The 15,046-nt window shown below is 39.5% G+C and overlaps 1 protein-coding gene across 3 annotated transcripts in view; it reads left to right on the top strand.

The window, feature by feature from the left end:
* The window catches only part of LOC129763482 (uncharacterized), a 489,208-nt gene that overhangs the window by 446,605 nt on the left and 27,557 nt on the right, over positions 1-15,046 (top strand). For all 3 annotated transcript variants that reach the window (XM_055762583.1, XM_055762582.1, XM_055762585.1), the window contains one exon: positions 12,975-13,109. In XM_055762583.1, the coding sequence (XP_055618558.1) occupies positions 12,975-13,109 (135 nt within the window). The remainder of the gene's footprint in view (positions 1-12,974; positions 13,110-15,046) is intronic.

Below are 15,046 nucleotides of genomic sequence, written 5' to 3'. Positions count from 1 at the left end.
TTGTTTCTTAAATCAGTGAACCGAAGCAGAGTTGTCTCGTTCTCTTTTGTGTCGTGATTTGTAAGAGAATTTATTTATACATTTATTTGCCGACCGATACAATAGTTTTCCCAATGACATGAAAATTACGACACTACACATATGAATTAAAAACTCTACGGAAACAACTCTTATTTCTACAACGTGAAACATTTAAGTCAAACACATCGTAGTATCTGTTGAAGACACGGTGATTTGTAGCACGTAACAACAAAAGACTGTCGCTGGGGGAAATGATTACTGTAAGATCATATTTGAACGAACGAAAGCGATGTATTCAGTGGATGGATCAATTGGCAAACATTGCGGACGACTTGAGGTTAATATGGTGACATAATTGGTTCGGGATAGGGAGAAGATATAATGATATTTTCCCTTTGATGTTGGCTAATTACCTTTCAGATACTATGACACAATATTCACTAACATACACGTATCATTTTCAGGCCATGTGAATTCTTACAATGATGTTTCTGCTTGTTTTAGATTGAGGGAGTATTCTAGTGGCATTCCATGCCAAATCGATATCGTGGTTCTCAGATTTTTATCAGAATTGATTTATTTGTTCTTTATCGCAAGAAATTAGACCCGTATTTTTCTCTTTTTTTTATTAAGCTGCCCATTAAGAGTGGTCCTAAAAATCAATGTTTCCCCCTTTTCCCAAAAAATGACTTTTTTTTGAAAAAACAATATACTTACAGAAAAATGGATTTTATTTTCGTAACTGTTGATTGTATTCGTTTTTTATTGTTTTCATGGCGCATGGCGAGTGGGCGCTATATATTTTATATTTTTTCTTGAAAGCTAAGGATTTTTTACATAACATATCATGATATCAGAGACAGAGTCGTTTTTTTAAATTTTCTCATTGGGGTGCCCATTTCCATTTTAGGGTGGTTCGAAAAACCAACCTTTTCCCCTTTTTTCCCAAACTGATTTTTCCCAAAAATTCATAACTTTTGAACTACTAGACCGATTCAAGTGATTGACATATCAAACAAAAGCCATTCAGATTGTAAAAATATTACACTTGCAAAAAATTTGGATCTTGTTTTTGTAAGTGTAATATTTTTTGTAATTGATTGTATTTGTTTTTTGCTGTTTACATAGCTTTGGACTAGAGAGCGCTATATTTTTTTACATGTTATCTCCGTTCCCCGTGTCAGAGTCTATCCAAAAAATGCTCCTGGAACTGGCATGTGGATTGTTTTCTTCCGGCCAAAACTAAAAACTTATGTTGAGCACGCAGTTATTCTAATATTTCTAGGTGGGTCATAACATGCGTTATTATGCATTAAAAAGGTGGGACATTTTTGATACCACCGTGCCCCAAAGGGTAAGACAACTTGCAGATTGAGTGTGATCATCAACATTGATTCAATCTCCTTAGATACCATCCTCTTCCTGAAAAAAACGTCACCCTCCTAAACACGAGTCCACCGCGAATAATCGGTTATCTACCTTACTAACCATATAATTATGAACTTATATATATAGTTTTAACATATAGTTAAGAATTCATCTCCTTTAAAGTTATGTAACCGAGCCTGTAAAAAAAAAAAGAATTATGAAAAAAATCTAGATGACTTCGAATTTACCAGAAATTGTCACGTTTCGAGGACGAAAAACGGCTACCATTGCGTCTTTCGGAAGTGCTTACCATCATCGTCACGGCCTAGCAATCATCAACGGCACGATTCGGGTAGTAACTTCCTTTGTTTGGTAATTAGCCGGTGCGACGAGGTTGATGAGCCAAGAAACCTCCTCCACTACCTCACTTATAATAAGGGAAAAAACGAAAAGAAAAGAGCCACCGTGAGATGATTACACGGGCTAGCAGCGCATTGACGGCATTGTAATTGCGGTTGCTCCCACCGTTAATCTTGATTACGGGTGTATAATTAAAATTTCGCGCCACTCTTGCGCGATGAATCGTTCTCACCGGGAGAGGGAGGCAGCGTGTGATTGAGCCTTTATGTTGCTAATTAATTTGAAAGGCGAAAGGTTCGGCGCGTGTTTCGATCGGTACGGCGAGATGGCGAATGATCGATCCCCGTCCGGGGTATGGATTGATGATCTGTCACTGTGACGAATTGGATGTGCGCTCGCGAATTCATTTATTTCTGCATCTCGAGCGCAAAGCCTTTCCCCAGCATGTGGCATTCGGCGCACGATTAGATAACGGCACAGAAACCCCAGGAATGATACATTTGTGGCAGCTACGTGGCAATGATCTATTGGACTGGCTTGGGCTTTTCCCGCAATAAAATAGTGCATCACAGAGTTCCAATCTGCTGCTCGTGTCTATCGGCTGGAAGTTGAAAAACGAACTTATTCGAAAAAGGCCGGTGGGAAAAAAAAGGCAAGAGTGGAGTAGAAAAATGGTTTTAATCCCAGAACATAGTAAGTTCAAACACCGTTCCTATTGGGTCGGTCTGATTCGCGCATCGGGTGGGACTATTTTTATTGCATCCTCATTGAGCCAAGCTCAGAAGAGCCGCGCCTGGGATTGATGTAATTCTCACATCTTCGTGCAACGGTAACGAATCACCACAAGGCTGGGCAGGAGTGGCATCCAGGATGGACTGCGGGCGCGACCGAGCAAAGTCAGATCAAATGGAGAATAAATGAAGTGCAAGATTAGCTTGACTGAGACGACTTTTCAAAGTGTCAGGCTGACAGGCTCGGATGATGAGCATAAAGATGATGATAAAATCGCACCCCGACGGAGTGGAGAGTCGGATTCGGAGAGGGGGTTTAGTCTCTAATTGTGTACCGGGATAGATAAAAATTATCTTTAACCTACCCTCTTCAATCGATATAGGTATGGACTCGAGATGAAGAAATTGTATTGAGATATAATTATTTTCAACAAAAGTCTGTGTCCTAGGCAATGTTTTACTGTTAACACACGGTAGGGTGGGAAAGATGGACACCTACACTGACCATGTTTGCATAGGAGACGTGATCACCAACAACAATAGTGTTGGGAAAACGCAATTTTGTTGGTTTTTTGCCTACAAGCGTAACCATGCAAATTTCCAATGAAATAATCTGTCCAGTTAAAGGATATTATCGGTACTGAATAACATAGGGCGCAGGAACGCTCAGCATGCTAGTGAAATCACTTGATTTGTGACGAATTAAATAATACGGGAAGGGGTTAAAAAATAGGTTTTCCATTTGGAAAACGCTTGCGTCTATTTATGCGGACAATAAATCGTTTCAATGAACATATGTTCGCATAGCTAGACGTAATAACCAGGTTGCTCTGTCTGTAGCGTTAGTATTCACATTTTCGATTATAGTCAAACGTCTCCGTCGGTAGTTTCAATTGTTATCGCATAAAACAAATTAGGTTCGGAAGAAATTTAGTGAAATGTCTGGATAAGGTGCTCTGGATTTGTTGCGAGTCTATAACAGTACTTTTTTTCCTGAATACTCTGGGATATCATAAGAACAGCAGGTTCGTGTTTTTCAATTAACTGAATTTGTAAAAGAAATCTGTAATGTTGGTAATTTTAGTAACATGATTTACCGATATCACGATCAAATGTCTTACACCAACGGTATGATTAAATGCTGAGTGTGCGGAATAATTCGATGTCGAATTCGAGGAGTTATAATGCATATTATTTCAACTTTACTACTGATCTGATTGTTTCATTATCTACTTGAAGATTCAAATGCAGAAAGGGCCTGGCCGGGTGAGGGACTAAAATGTACCCCCAACCCAAATAACCAGCTGTATGGCAAATATTGAATAGGATACTAGCTGACCCGGCAAACGTTGTGCCATATAGTTTATTTCTAGAGAATATTTTGGTTGGTAAAAATAATGAATATACAGTCAACTCTCCCTAACTCGATATCCAAAGGGACCATCGAGTTAGGGAGGTATCGAGATACAGAACATTTTTTCCTAATTTTTTTTATGTCTCAAATTGTCATATATTAGGGTAAGTGTCCCATATATGGTATGTAAATTTGAATTTTTGATTCATTCCCTTAAAGTGAAAAAACACCTTTCTCATATAAAAAAAATATTTTTTCCAGAATCTTTCAGGATGTGATAGACGGTTATATTTCACGAAAAAAATCCTTCTACGCATATGTTAGAATTTCAACGATGACAGACTTATAGAACTTTTTCTTTGTTTCGGATTCTGTTAGCTCAAACTGACCCTACATTGAAAAGTATGCTACGTAATCCGATTTTGTTGCTTTCATTTGAAAGATGAGAAAATTTAGTACAGGATATAGTAGTGGAACATCTAAATTAGTGGATTAAACATTTTTGAAGTGGAAAATTTAAAAGTTTTTTTTTATTTGTAATTATTAATTTTATCCTAAAAATTCATACTAAACTTGATTGTTTCTATCAATTAAATTAAAGCTCTCTAACCTCTCTACAATTTGTTCTTTGACGCCCAACTTCTATCTCTCTTAATTTCGCTGCAATATCGATATAAACAATTCCTGATGAAGATTCAATCAAAATCTTCAAAAATCGCGATTTTTAACCCACTGTACTTATAAAAGCCACTTGAATTTCACCTTAATGCTGAAAGGTTATTTTTTTTCTTGAAATTATTCATATTTGAATTATAAAAAAAAAAACTTTTTTTTTCGAACTGTATACAATCGAGTCCTAAATTTTACATAATTGAATCATATATAATCGAGTTTGTACATAATCGAGTCCAACTTGCATGAGGCACTAGGTTAACAAAGAAAATATTGATTAAGTATGTTACTCAAACTGAATTGTAACGATCGCGCAGGAACTGTTCAATCACAAAGAAATGTTCGAATAGTTTCACAGGAACATTTTCAGTTGATTTCAATATTCCGGACATATTCTTCAGGTTTGATTAAACGTTCGAATTAACATCTCAATAGAACTACTATCTTCAGCGTTTTTCTCAGGTTTTTCAACACTTTCCAGTATATCGGTATCTGGCATCAGATCACAGCAAATCACGTTTTGGTCCTTTTTGCACTAATTATTAAAAGACATTGAGCAATCGAACGGTATTGTACCGTCGACATCAGCAAGCTCACGACGCATTAATTATGCCAGCGGAATATCACTCCCGTCCATGTTGGTTGTGCTTTGAAGTTAGGAATTCCCAGTTTCTGGACAAATTCTCAAGCCATATCCCGAAGAATAGAAGAGGGGTTAATTATTCTGTCTAGCTTTTTTTTTGTCCCATTTATTTATTTCAGGCTCATTGGCATTTTAGCCGTAACAGAGCCGAATTTTAATCGTGTACATGTCATATATTTATCATATCTATAATTAGCACATTACACAGTTGCCATTTTTCGGCGTTAGAGTATTCCCTTCTATACCATTCCATATGGTACACACATTTACACAGTTGCAGCCATTTAGACGTAAGAGTTTTCTATCTGTTCTTCCATTATCCAGTTAGACCGGACAGCGGAGACAGTTGATTGATCATTGTTGAGTTATTTATAGAACAGCAGCCCGATGTGTCTTGCAGAGCAGAGCAGTTGTATGGATGAATCGATCATATTTCGACCGTGGATCGATCTCCATCGCTGATGATTGTTGCGTGGACGTAGTTATTCTGTAACAACACAAAGATGGTCAATGAGGGCCCTGAGCTTCGAACTCATGATCGATCGCTTACTAAACGAACGCGCAACCAATGTGGCTACGGAGGCCCCCCAATTCTGTCTAGCTTGACAAGACAAAAATTCATTGACCGCTCCAGCTTCTCGATTCTGACCAACCTTATATGCTTTTGGTCTAGATACAATTTTCCATTCCGGTTCCATTTTTACTTTAGTTTGAGTAGTGTTGATACCGCACTTTGTGCAATACTGAAATTATTTGCAGCTTCAGACCCCTTCCGTCCATATTTTTCGACCTGCTCGATGATGCTCAAACCTTGCGCAATGGTTAGCGTTTTGATTGTTCGCTTGAAAGGTTTCTCGTGGTTTTCCATACATGAAAAGAAATTGTTTGATGACACGAACACTCCGTCTTCACTTTCAAGGGCAATTGAAATCTGAGGTAATAACGCACAAAAACATGTACGCGAAAATCAATCGAGTTAGGGAGGTGAAAATCCATGGAAAAATGAATCAAAACACATCGAGTAAGAGAGGCATCGAGTTAGGGAGGTATCGTGTTATGGAGAGAAGAATGCTTGTAAAATCGAAGGTGCCATGAAATCCATCGAGTTAGGGAAAATATTGAGATACAGAACATCGAGTTAGGGAGAGTTGACTGTGTTTCAAGGGAGGTACGTTTTTCACTATAGATCCTACGTCAAACAACATAGGGGTTCAAATAAACCGCCAAAATTTCTTATTTAATATCCTTTACAATATTTGCCATACAGTTAGTGATTTGGTTTGGGGGCACTTTTTACTCCCTTACCCGACCAGACTCTTTGTTTTTCATTTGTATGACAGCCCACCCTAAGAGAGGGGAGAGGAGTGTCGAACCACCATAGAAACATTTATTGCATCCTAAAACCTTTACATGCCAAATTTGGTTTCGTTTGCTTGATTAGTTTTCGAGTTATACAGAAATTTGTCTTCCATTTGTATGACAGCTCTCCCTCAGAGAGGGGGGTGAAGAGTCTAACCACCGTGAAAACATTTATTGCGTCCTAAAACCTCCATATACCTAATCTGGTTTCGCTTGCTTGATTAATTCTCGAGTAATGCAGAAATTTTTGTTTCATTTGTATGGCAGAAATCCCCCAATCCCTAAGAGAGGGGGAGGAGTATCTAACCATCATAGAATCATTTGTTGCGCCCTAAAACCTCCCCATGCCAAATTTTGTTTCATTAACTTGATTAGTTCTCGAGAAATGCAGAGATTTGTGTTTCTTTCGTATGGCAGTCCCCCCTTACAAAGGGGGGAGATGCCTCAAACTTTCATGAAATCCTTCCCCGGTCCCAAAAAACACCAAAAAACCAGATATCCTTCAGGGAAGCTAGAATGCCATCCACTCGTCGTTTTGAAATTTCCAGTCGAGTTTCCCTTATTTGTCATGAATTCTGCAATTTCATCGCGCTATTTTTCCTCTACTAAACCATCGAACCTCGGCAAATTAAAATATTTTGCTATACTATATGTTTGAAGAAAAACTTATAACTCAGGATGATCCAATGCATGCTAGTTAATTGATGATTTGGACGACGTTCTTCAAGATATCTTCGAATCCTACATTCACAGGAAAAAGACAAGTCAATTCTTCGATTCCAAAACTTCGAAACCCTTGAAAATGTTCCGAACAAATGTACCTAATTGAGCTTATTAGAAATATCTTTACTCTCATCCATCACCACATAGTCGGCAGCTCGTTCTTTCTAACTTTCAAACAAATAATTTCCTCTCCTAACCCAGCAAAATTTCCAGCACAATATGTGTCAATAAACTTGTTCATTTTTGACGCATGTTTCGACTCATATTTTGTTTTCAGATTGAACCTTTGTAACAGCAGCAGCTTCATTACAAATCAAACAAACTTTTCTCTGATTTATGCTCGAATGAATTCACTCCTAAACTTTCTCTCTCTCTGTGTGTACTGACGCTTACGTACATTCCGTTCTCTCTCATAAGACACTTGAAAACGTTTACAACAGTTACTGCCGATGTATCCACGATTTTTTGCGAGTATGAGCAGAACAGCACCAAAAACGTGAATGAGTCCTCTGGGTACCGTAAACCGGGGGCAAATTGATCACTTATTTCAGAAAAATGTGAATATTTTTAATTTTTTATTCTAGATTTATACCCAATTATTTTTAAAATCAGTACTGGTGCTAAGACCACAAAACTTTATGGAAAGTTTTGTTAAAAAAAATCCTTAAACGTTAATTTGGAAATTTTATAGCAGAAAATTCAAAAATGTAGCTTCGGGGTGAAATTGAACAATCTATGTTTTATAGGATTTTCTAGTATCATATGAACAAAAATGTATAGAAATCAATTATATCTTCACGTACGGTCATTTTAGTGATAATTCAAGGGTTTGAGGAAACTAAAACCTGATTTAATCCACCTAAAGGTGTGGTCATGCCTTTCCATTATTCGATTTGAACACTGATCTGCAGGGCATCCGGAGAACATTCGGGTTATTCAATTGTGGCCATAAACCCACGAAATGGTCAATAATGAGCTAGTTTCAACAAACCAAGACGATCGATATGTCGCATGATGGGATTGGGTTCTGGTCATTCTTGGTGCTTTTTGGTGAAATAGTTTTTTTCTTACTTGTTTGAATAGTAATTACAAGTATTCGATTACTTATTTAACTCATCAAGTATCGGCTAGAAGTGAATTAATGTGTTTAACATCTATAAATATTGCAATTGTCAGATGGTTGAATCAGCACGAAAAAACCAGTTTGGATAAACACGGTTAACAAGATTTGCTCACAAAATTATTTTGGCAATGGTATGGAAGAATTCTCAACTATATTCTTATTTTCGCCCGTATGATTTCTTTTTTTTTTCAACCCAGACTGCGGGCCGAATGAACAAGGTTGGAAGGCCCCATGCGGCTCGCGCGCTGCAAAATGACCACCACTGTAGTGTAACACATATCGCAATAACGATTTTGGAAAATATGCACGAAAAACTCGAAATTTTCTGGTTTTCTTGCCAATGAAAATGAGTAGTTTTCCATGAAATAAGCAGCATTGTAGCCTATCAATTTGAACGAAATTATAAGGCCTTGATTATGATTTGACAACGAAATAGGATTCCTCATGAAAATTAAGACAAATACTAGAATATCTATATACAGGGTTTTCCAACTTTAAATTCCGAAAGTAAATTGAAATAAAACACACTTAGAATTCGAATTTCGATGAAACTTTTATTTCAAATTAAAGTTTGGTTTATGCCATTGTGTGTGAAATACAACATCATTCAAATGTCCACCAAGGGCTTCCTCGCACACCTTGATCCGGAACAGGTAATTTTCGATGACTTTTCGGCACATATGGGGCGGTATCTCGGTCATAACTTCACGAATGTTGTCTTTCAAATGTTCGAGAGTTTGCGGAGAGTTGGCATAAACACTGTCTTTCGCATAACCCCACAAAAAAAGTGTAGCGGGTTCAAATCGCATGATCTGGACGGCCAATTGGCATCACCAAAACGCGAAATTATGCGTTCCTCAAATTTCGTGCGCAATATAGCCATGTTCGGTCGTGTTGTGTGGCACGTGGCGCCGTCCTGCTGAAACCACATGTCATCCGTATCCATATCTTCAATTTGTGGCAAAAAAAAAAATCGGTTAACATGCGGCCATAGCGCTCACCATTCACAGTTACCGTCTCGCCGTCCTCATTTTCAATGAAATACGGCTCGATGACTCCACCAGACCATAATGCGCACCAAACAGTGACTTTTGGCGGATGCAATGGCCTCTCAACAATCACGTGTGGATTTTCTGAGCCCCATATACGGAAATTTTGGGTGTTCGCATAGCCACCGAGCTCGAAATGTGCCTCATCGCTGAAGAAAATTTGATGCGAAAATTCAGCATTTTGCTGCTGTTGTTCGTTCACCCAATCGACGTATGCCCGACGCATTCCATGGTCACCACGCTCTAATTTTTGTACCGGTTGGACTTTATATGGATGTAGCTGCAAGTCCAAATGCAAAATTCGCCACAATGATGTGTTTGACAAGCCCAATTGCTGAGCACGCCGTGGAATCGAAACATTCGGATCATCCTCCACACTGGCAGCAACAGCAGCAATATTTTCGGCCGAACGCACATTACGATGATGCACAGGTTTCACAATATCCGCTACGGATCCAGTTAGCGATTGTGTGCTCTGTAGGCCGTCCATGACGACAAAAATCCGTCCGTAATGCTCGAAAAACATTTACCGGTTTTTCATCATTTTTATAGTATAATTTAACAAAATTAACACGTTGTGCGATACTAAAACAATCCATATTGTAAAATGGCAGACATTCAACTAACGATATGACGCTTTGGTTGACAGCTATGTCAAACGGTTGTCAGCGCAGGGCTGTATACTTTCGGAAGCCCGAAATGGAAAACCCTGTATATATTTCTGTCTGTCTGTTTGTCTGATTCTTATGGACCCAGAACTTACTGCACCGATCGACATGAAAATTGGTATGTAGGGGTCGGGGAAGGTTCCAATGATAGTTAGTGACCCCTAAGGGGGTCTAAGGGGGGGCTGCCATACAAATGAAACACAAATTTCTACATTACTCGAGAATTAATCATGCAAATGAAACCAAATTAGGCATACGGAGGTTTTAGGGTGCAATAAATGTTTCTATGGTGGTCAGACACTCCACCTCCCTCTCTAAGGGGGGGGGGGCTGCCATACAAAAGTAGCACAAATTTCTGCATAACTCAAGAACTAAGCAAGCAAACGGAACCAAATTTGGCATGTGGAGGTTTTAGGGGGTAAGAAATGTTTGTATGGCGATTCGACACTCCTCCCCTCTCTTTGAGGGGAGGGAGGGGGGCTTGCCATACAAAATAGACACAAATTTCTGCAAAACTCAAGAACTAATCAAGCAAACGGCATCAAATTTGTCATATGGAGGTTTCAGAGAGCACGATACGTTTCTATGGTGTTTCGACGTTTCGACGCTGATGCTCCTGCAGTTCATGACAAATGAACCGAACTTAGTTACATGCAACCGACACTCCGTCTCGTGGAACATTTGCTTTTTGCATTATTCCCCACACTCATTCGTTTCACTGTCTCACTGAGAATGAACACCCGAAATATTCATACGCATCTTCGATCAGCTGACAGTGGAAGGGAACAAATATCCATCCAGAGAAATATCATCTCACTGACACCGCGTCAGACGTTTAAACGCGTGTTCGTGTGTATGTTTCTAGCTCCGGTCCCATTTTTGTACTGCTTATTGCACACACATCGATGGGCAATGGTACATTCGAGTGCTGAGTTTATGGGTGTATGACCAACGAAAATTTCACCATTAGGCAATGAAAGGTGATATTTTCGACTTGAGCATTCACTGACATCGAGAATGAACTGATATTTCTGTCGATGGAACGAAAACTATATCAAAACAAACGTGATGGTTAGCAAGCAGTCAAAGGCACTGCGGCACCGCGATAGAAAGAAGAGAAAAATATCGGTGGAGATATTTTGCACTGATAAAAATTGCTTTTCGATTTCAACATGTTATTTCGAAATTTTGCATCCATGTGACTCACATCCATAATCACATCCAGTGCATGATGGAAAGTGAAGGGAATAATATTAAACTCTTTTTTATATCGCTTTCTCTTTTTGTCCTATTTCAGTTACTGGACGCACAAATACTGAAAGAGAGTGAAATTATTCCTCAGTAGTATATTGAACTGTAAGAAACTGCTTTTAAGTTTTGGAAAACATGAATTTCCAAAGATACAATTGAAGTTTTCCTTAACATGTCCGTCTTACCCTCATCTCCCCTACATGTAACACACAGTCTTTTTGCTTAATACGAAATGCAAGAGGAAAATCGATTCGAAGGGTCGATAGTGTGTTGTGAATGAAATCGTGGTGCGATTTGGTTCGCAACTTAAATTCCAATGTTAAACTCGACGAAATGATACAAAGCTTCGGTTTTATGTGTCGTATGATGGAGACTGCTGTATGCTTGTGAGTATTCTTGCATCGCACGCACACATTGTTGTTATCTTTATGCTTTGCCAAAAATAAATTGATTTCTTTTATTAGAAATGTGGGATAATGGCGATTGTAGGATATGTAGTTAAAAATCATTCTGCGAGAATAAAGCTTTGTCGTTAGTAAGACCAAAAAGGTGTTGCGCACTTTGCGTTTTTGATTTCTGGTAGTATTACTGACAATGTTTATCGGAGATAGCTAATGGATTTAGAGCTATACCAGGAAAACAAAAAAAATGGGCATAACGAATTTATTTGCCAACACGACAAACCTGAGAACAAACCTCTATGTCTGGACTGGGAAGTGTCTTCACACCGCTACTGAGGCTACGTAAAAGTTTGTGTATACGCGATCCTCCAACTATTGGGCAGCTGAAAATCATAAAAAAAATCAAGTGGTGGCGAACATGTGTTATGGTAAATTACCTTTGAGGGATAGCATAAGGCAATCCATGTGATCATCTTAATCTGGTATCACAGCATCAAGCTGATTCCCCCACGAAATTACCACGTATTGAACAAATCAAGTTTCTGAACTATTTTCTATACAACTATTCTCCGCATTCTATCAAAACTCGAGTGAATTCAGCAATTGTCACCTTTGGCTCGTATCCCAATATATCATTCGATTTTCAAAAATGAGCTCAATGTGCAGATGACGTAATCCGCTGATAGACGAGTGTAACAGCTAGTAGTAATGATTGATCGATTCCACTTCGAGCTTCGAACACTCATAGTTAGGTCGCAAATGATGGCTCCGTTGGTCCAAATGCATACCCTGCCGGCTCTCATCATCAGCCACGGACAAGCGGCAGCCTCATAATCAAATCCTACCCCCATCGAGAACACTCGGAACTGGTTTGAGGATTAACATTATTTCTTATACAAGGTGTCTTAGCCGCATGCCATGCAGGTATGCTGTTGCTCGCTATGAACTCAAATGGGTTATGAGTTTCTCTCCTTGAATAGAGAGTTATCCTTTGGAAATCATGCAATTATGGTTCTCATAAACTCAAAGCCAGCGAAAGACTTTTTGCATTTCCCTGCCGCATTGAACCGCACCAATTCAACCAAATACGAAGCCAATAAATTATAATCCGCGCCGTTGCCATATCAGGAACACAATGATAGCTCAATTAATTTTGTTTGAAGATTGCGTCCCGACCTTGCGTTGCTCAAGTTGTTGCTGTCCAATCTGCAAAGTCTCACCTATTTTTCTACCTATTCTCTACCCCCGCAGACGATGAACTGGTGAAACGATCTCAATGGCTGCTGGAGAAGCTGAACTACCCCTGGGAGATGATGCCGTTGATGTACGTGATACTGAAAGGGGCCGACGGAGATGTCCAAAAGGCGCACCAACGGATCGACGAAGGTATGGAGGACTGTGAGAATCGGGGCCCACAGCCCAACATCAGGCTGTTGTACCCAACTCAGCTGGAATGCCTCATAGAAAGTAAATGAATAATTGTGTGTGTTTCGTTCCTAGCTCGGCTGAGTTGGGTAGGTGATAGCAATTAATTCAATCCTTAGTTTCCAGGGCATCTTTTTTTCTAATCGAACGAATGATAGCGGGGCAATTTTCAGCAAGACGTTCCTTGGTGAAAATTTTCCGTCCATCATTCGATCATTTTCTGTCTCAAAAACGAAGGCCGAAGCGAGTGGTCGATGATTTCGTTGGGAAACGGTTCGAATACTGTAAGGCACCGGGCCGTTTTAGGCTCATAACTATTATCGTATTTCAATAACCCATCATTTTAACTCGATTTGCCACCGCATCATACCAGTCACACTTTCTCAGTTGCTACTGCGAAGCCACGAAACACTACAAATTATACCCCATCGAAAAGGGTGATTGTTTCATTCGACTGGGACGAGCTGCGCATCCGACTGGGGGAATTATGTCGTAACATAAAAATTTACAACCATAATCATCCCAGAGCCTGGAGAAGGCGGTACTGCTCGATACCGCCAGTTTCAAAGTCTTCGAACCATGAGCATCCACGATTTCTGCAGCCTGAAGTCAGTTTTTCTTTCATGCAAATTGCACTTAGTGGCATTCTGGAGCATTATCTTCACAGCAAATTGATGAAGTGACTGGTGGGCGGGTGAGGACGCGTATAGTTTATTAATTGCAATAATCAATCAGTTAAGTTCAGTTCAATCCCGTTGAAGAAATCTGCCATAAAACTGCTCCGATTTTGCTTATACCTTGAATATCGGAAGAAGTCAAATTCATTTTTTCGCTCTTCGTATGCATTATCACAGCATTTGCTGTCAATCCAGGTTGATAAATTTTTGTAAGTTGAAGAAATTTTAGAACTCTTTATTTTCGAAATGATTTTAACAGAAAGAAAATTCCGAATCAACTTCATCGACTGAAATCACTCGATCACTCGGCTACGGTCCAACGAAACCCCACAAATACCAACCTGGTTCGCCAGGTTCATCAATCAGGAGCATCATCCTGCACCGAAACAACCAACATCAAACGGCGATCCCATTTCCTGCGGAAGCCTACCACACACGAAAGTAATGCCGCATTTTCTGTTCTGCCCCATTGAACTCTCGCCACAGGTCAAGCAGTAGTCAATGAATACTCACGATTGCACAACCTGAACATGTTTGACGGTGTGGAGTTGCGCAATACGACGCGCCAGTCCGGATGATAGACTTTTAAAGTGCCGATACCCGTCGCCCCGCCCCTGGTGATGGTCCCACCGAAGCAGGGACGAACGGAGCAGATTACGCAAATATAGAATACGTTAGCGCGAATCAAGTTACAGTTATTTCAACTAATTAATGCAAAAAAAGGAAGATACAAAACATGAAAAATGAAAACCCGCAAGTTCAAACTAGTGATAGTACCGAACTATTGTTTAATTTTATTAACGTTAATGAAAAACTCAAAACAAAACAAAGTGCCAGAAATGAATTTATACGATCGTGAGTATTCATCGGTATCCGTCGTCACACTGTATGAAGTGAGCTGTCGAAAAAAAAAGTGTACAAACCCCGTCCAACGCGCTGAGGTCATTATTCTACTGTTAAACTCTGATGCCCCTCCCAAAGTGGCGTCTCGAAGCCACAGATGTGACCATAGGTGTCTACTTTAGGACGCCATTTTGTGGATAACATCATTAATGTCGGTTAAACGAACGCAAGACGCCCCAAGCCACCAACTTCAACCTCGTTTCTTTCCGTGTTTTTTTCCGTTGTAACCTAAAACAAACATGATCAAACTGTCGAAACAATGAACTTCCAAATGCTCAGTGGAAATGTTATTTCATAACAATGTCGAGATGCAGCCAT

This window comes from Toxorhynchites rutilus, chromosome 1, assembly GCF_029784135.1.
Source record: "Toxorhynchites rutilus septentrionalis strain SRP chromosome 1, ASM2978413v1, whole genome shotgun sequence".
Lineage (NCBI taxonomy): Eukaryota > Metazoa > Arthropoda > Insecta > Diptera > Culicidae > Toxorhynchites > Toxorhynchites rutilus.
This window is presented reverse-complemented; position numbering and strand designations above follow the sequence as displayed.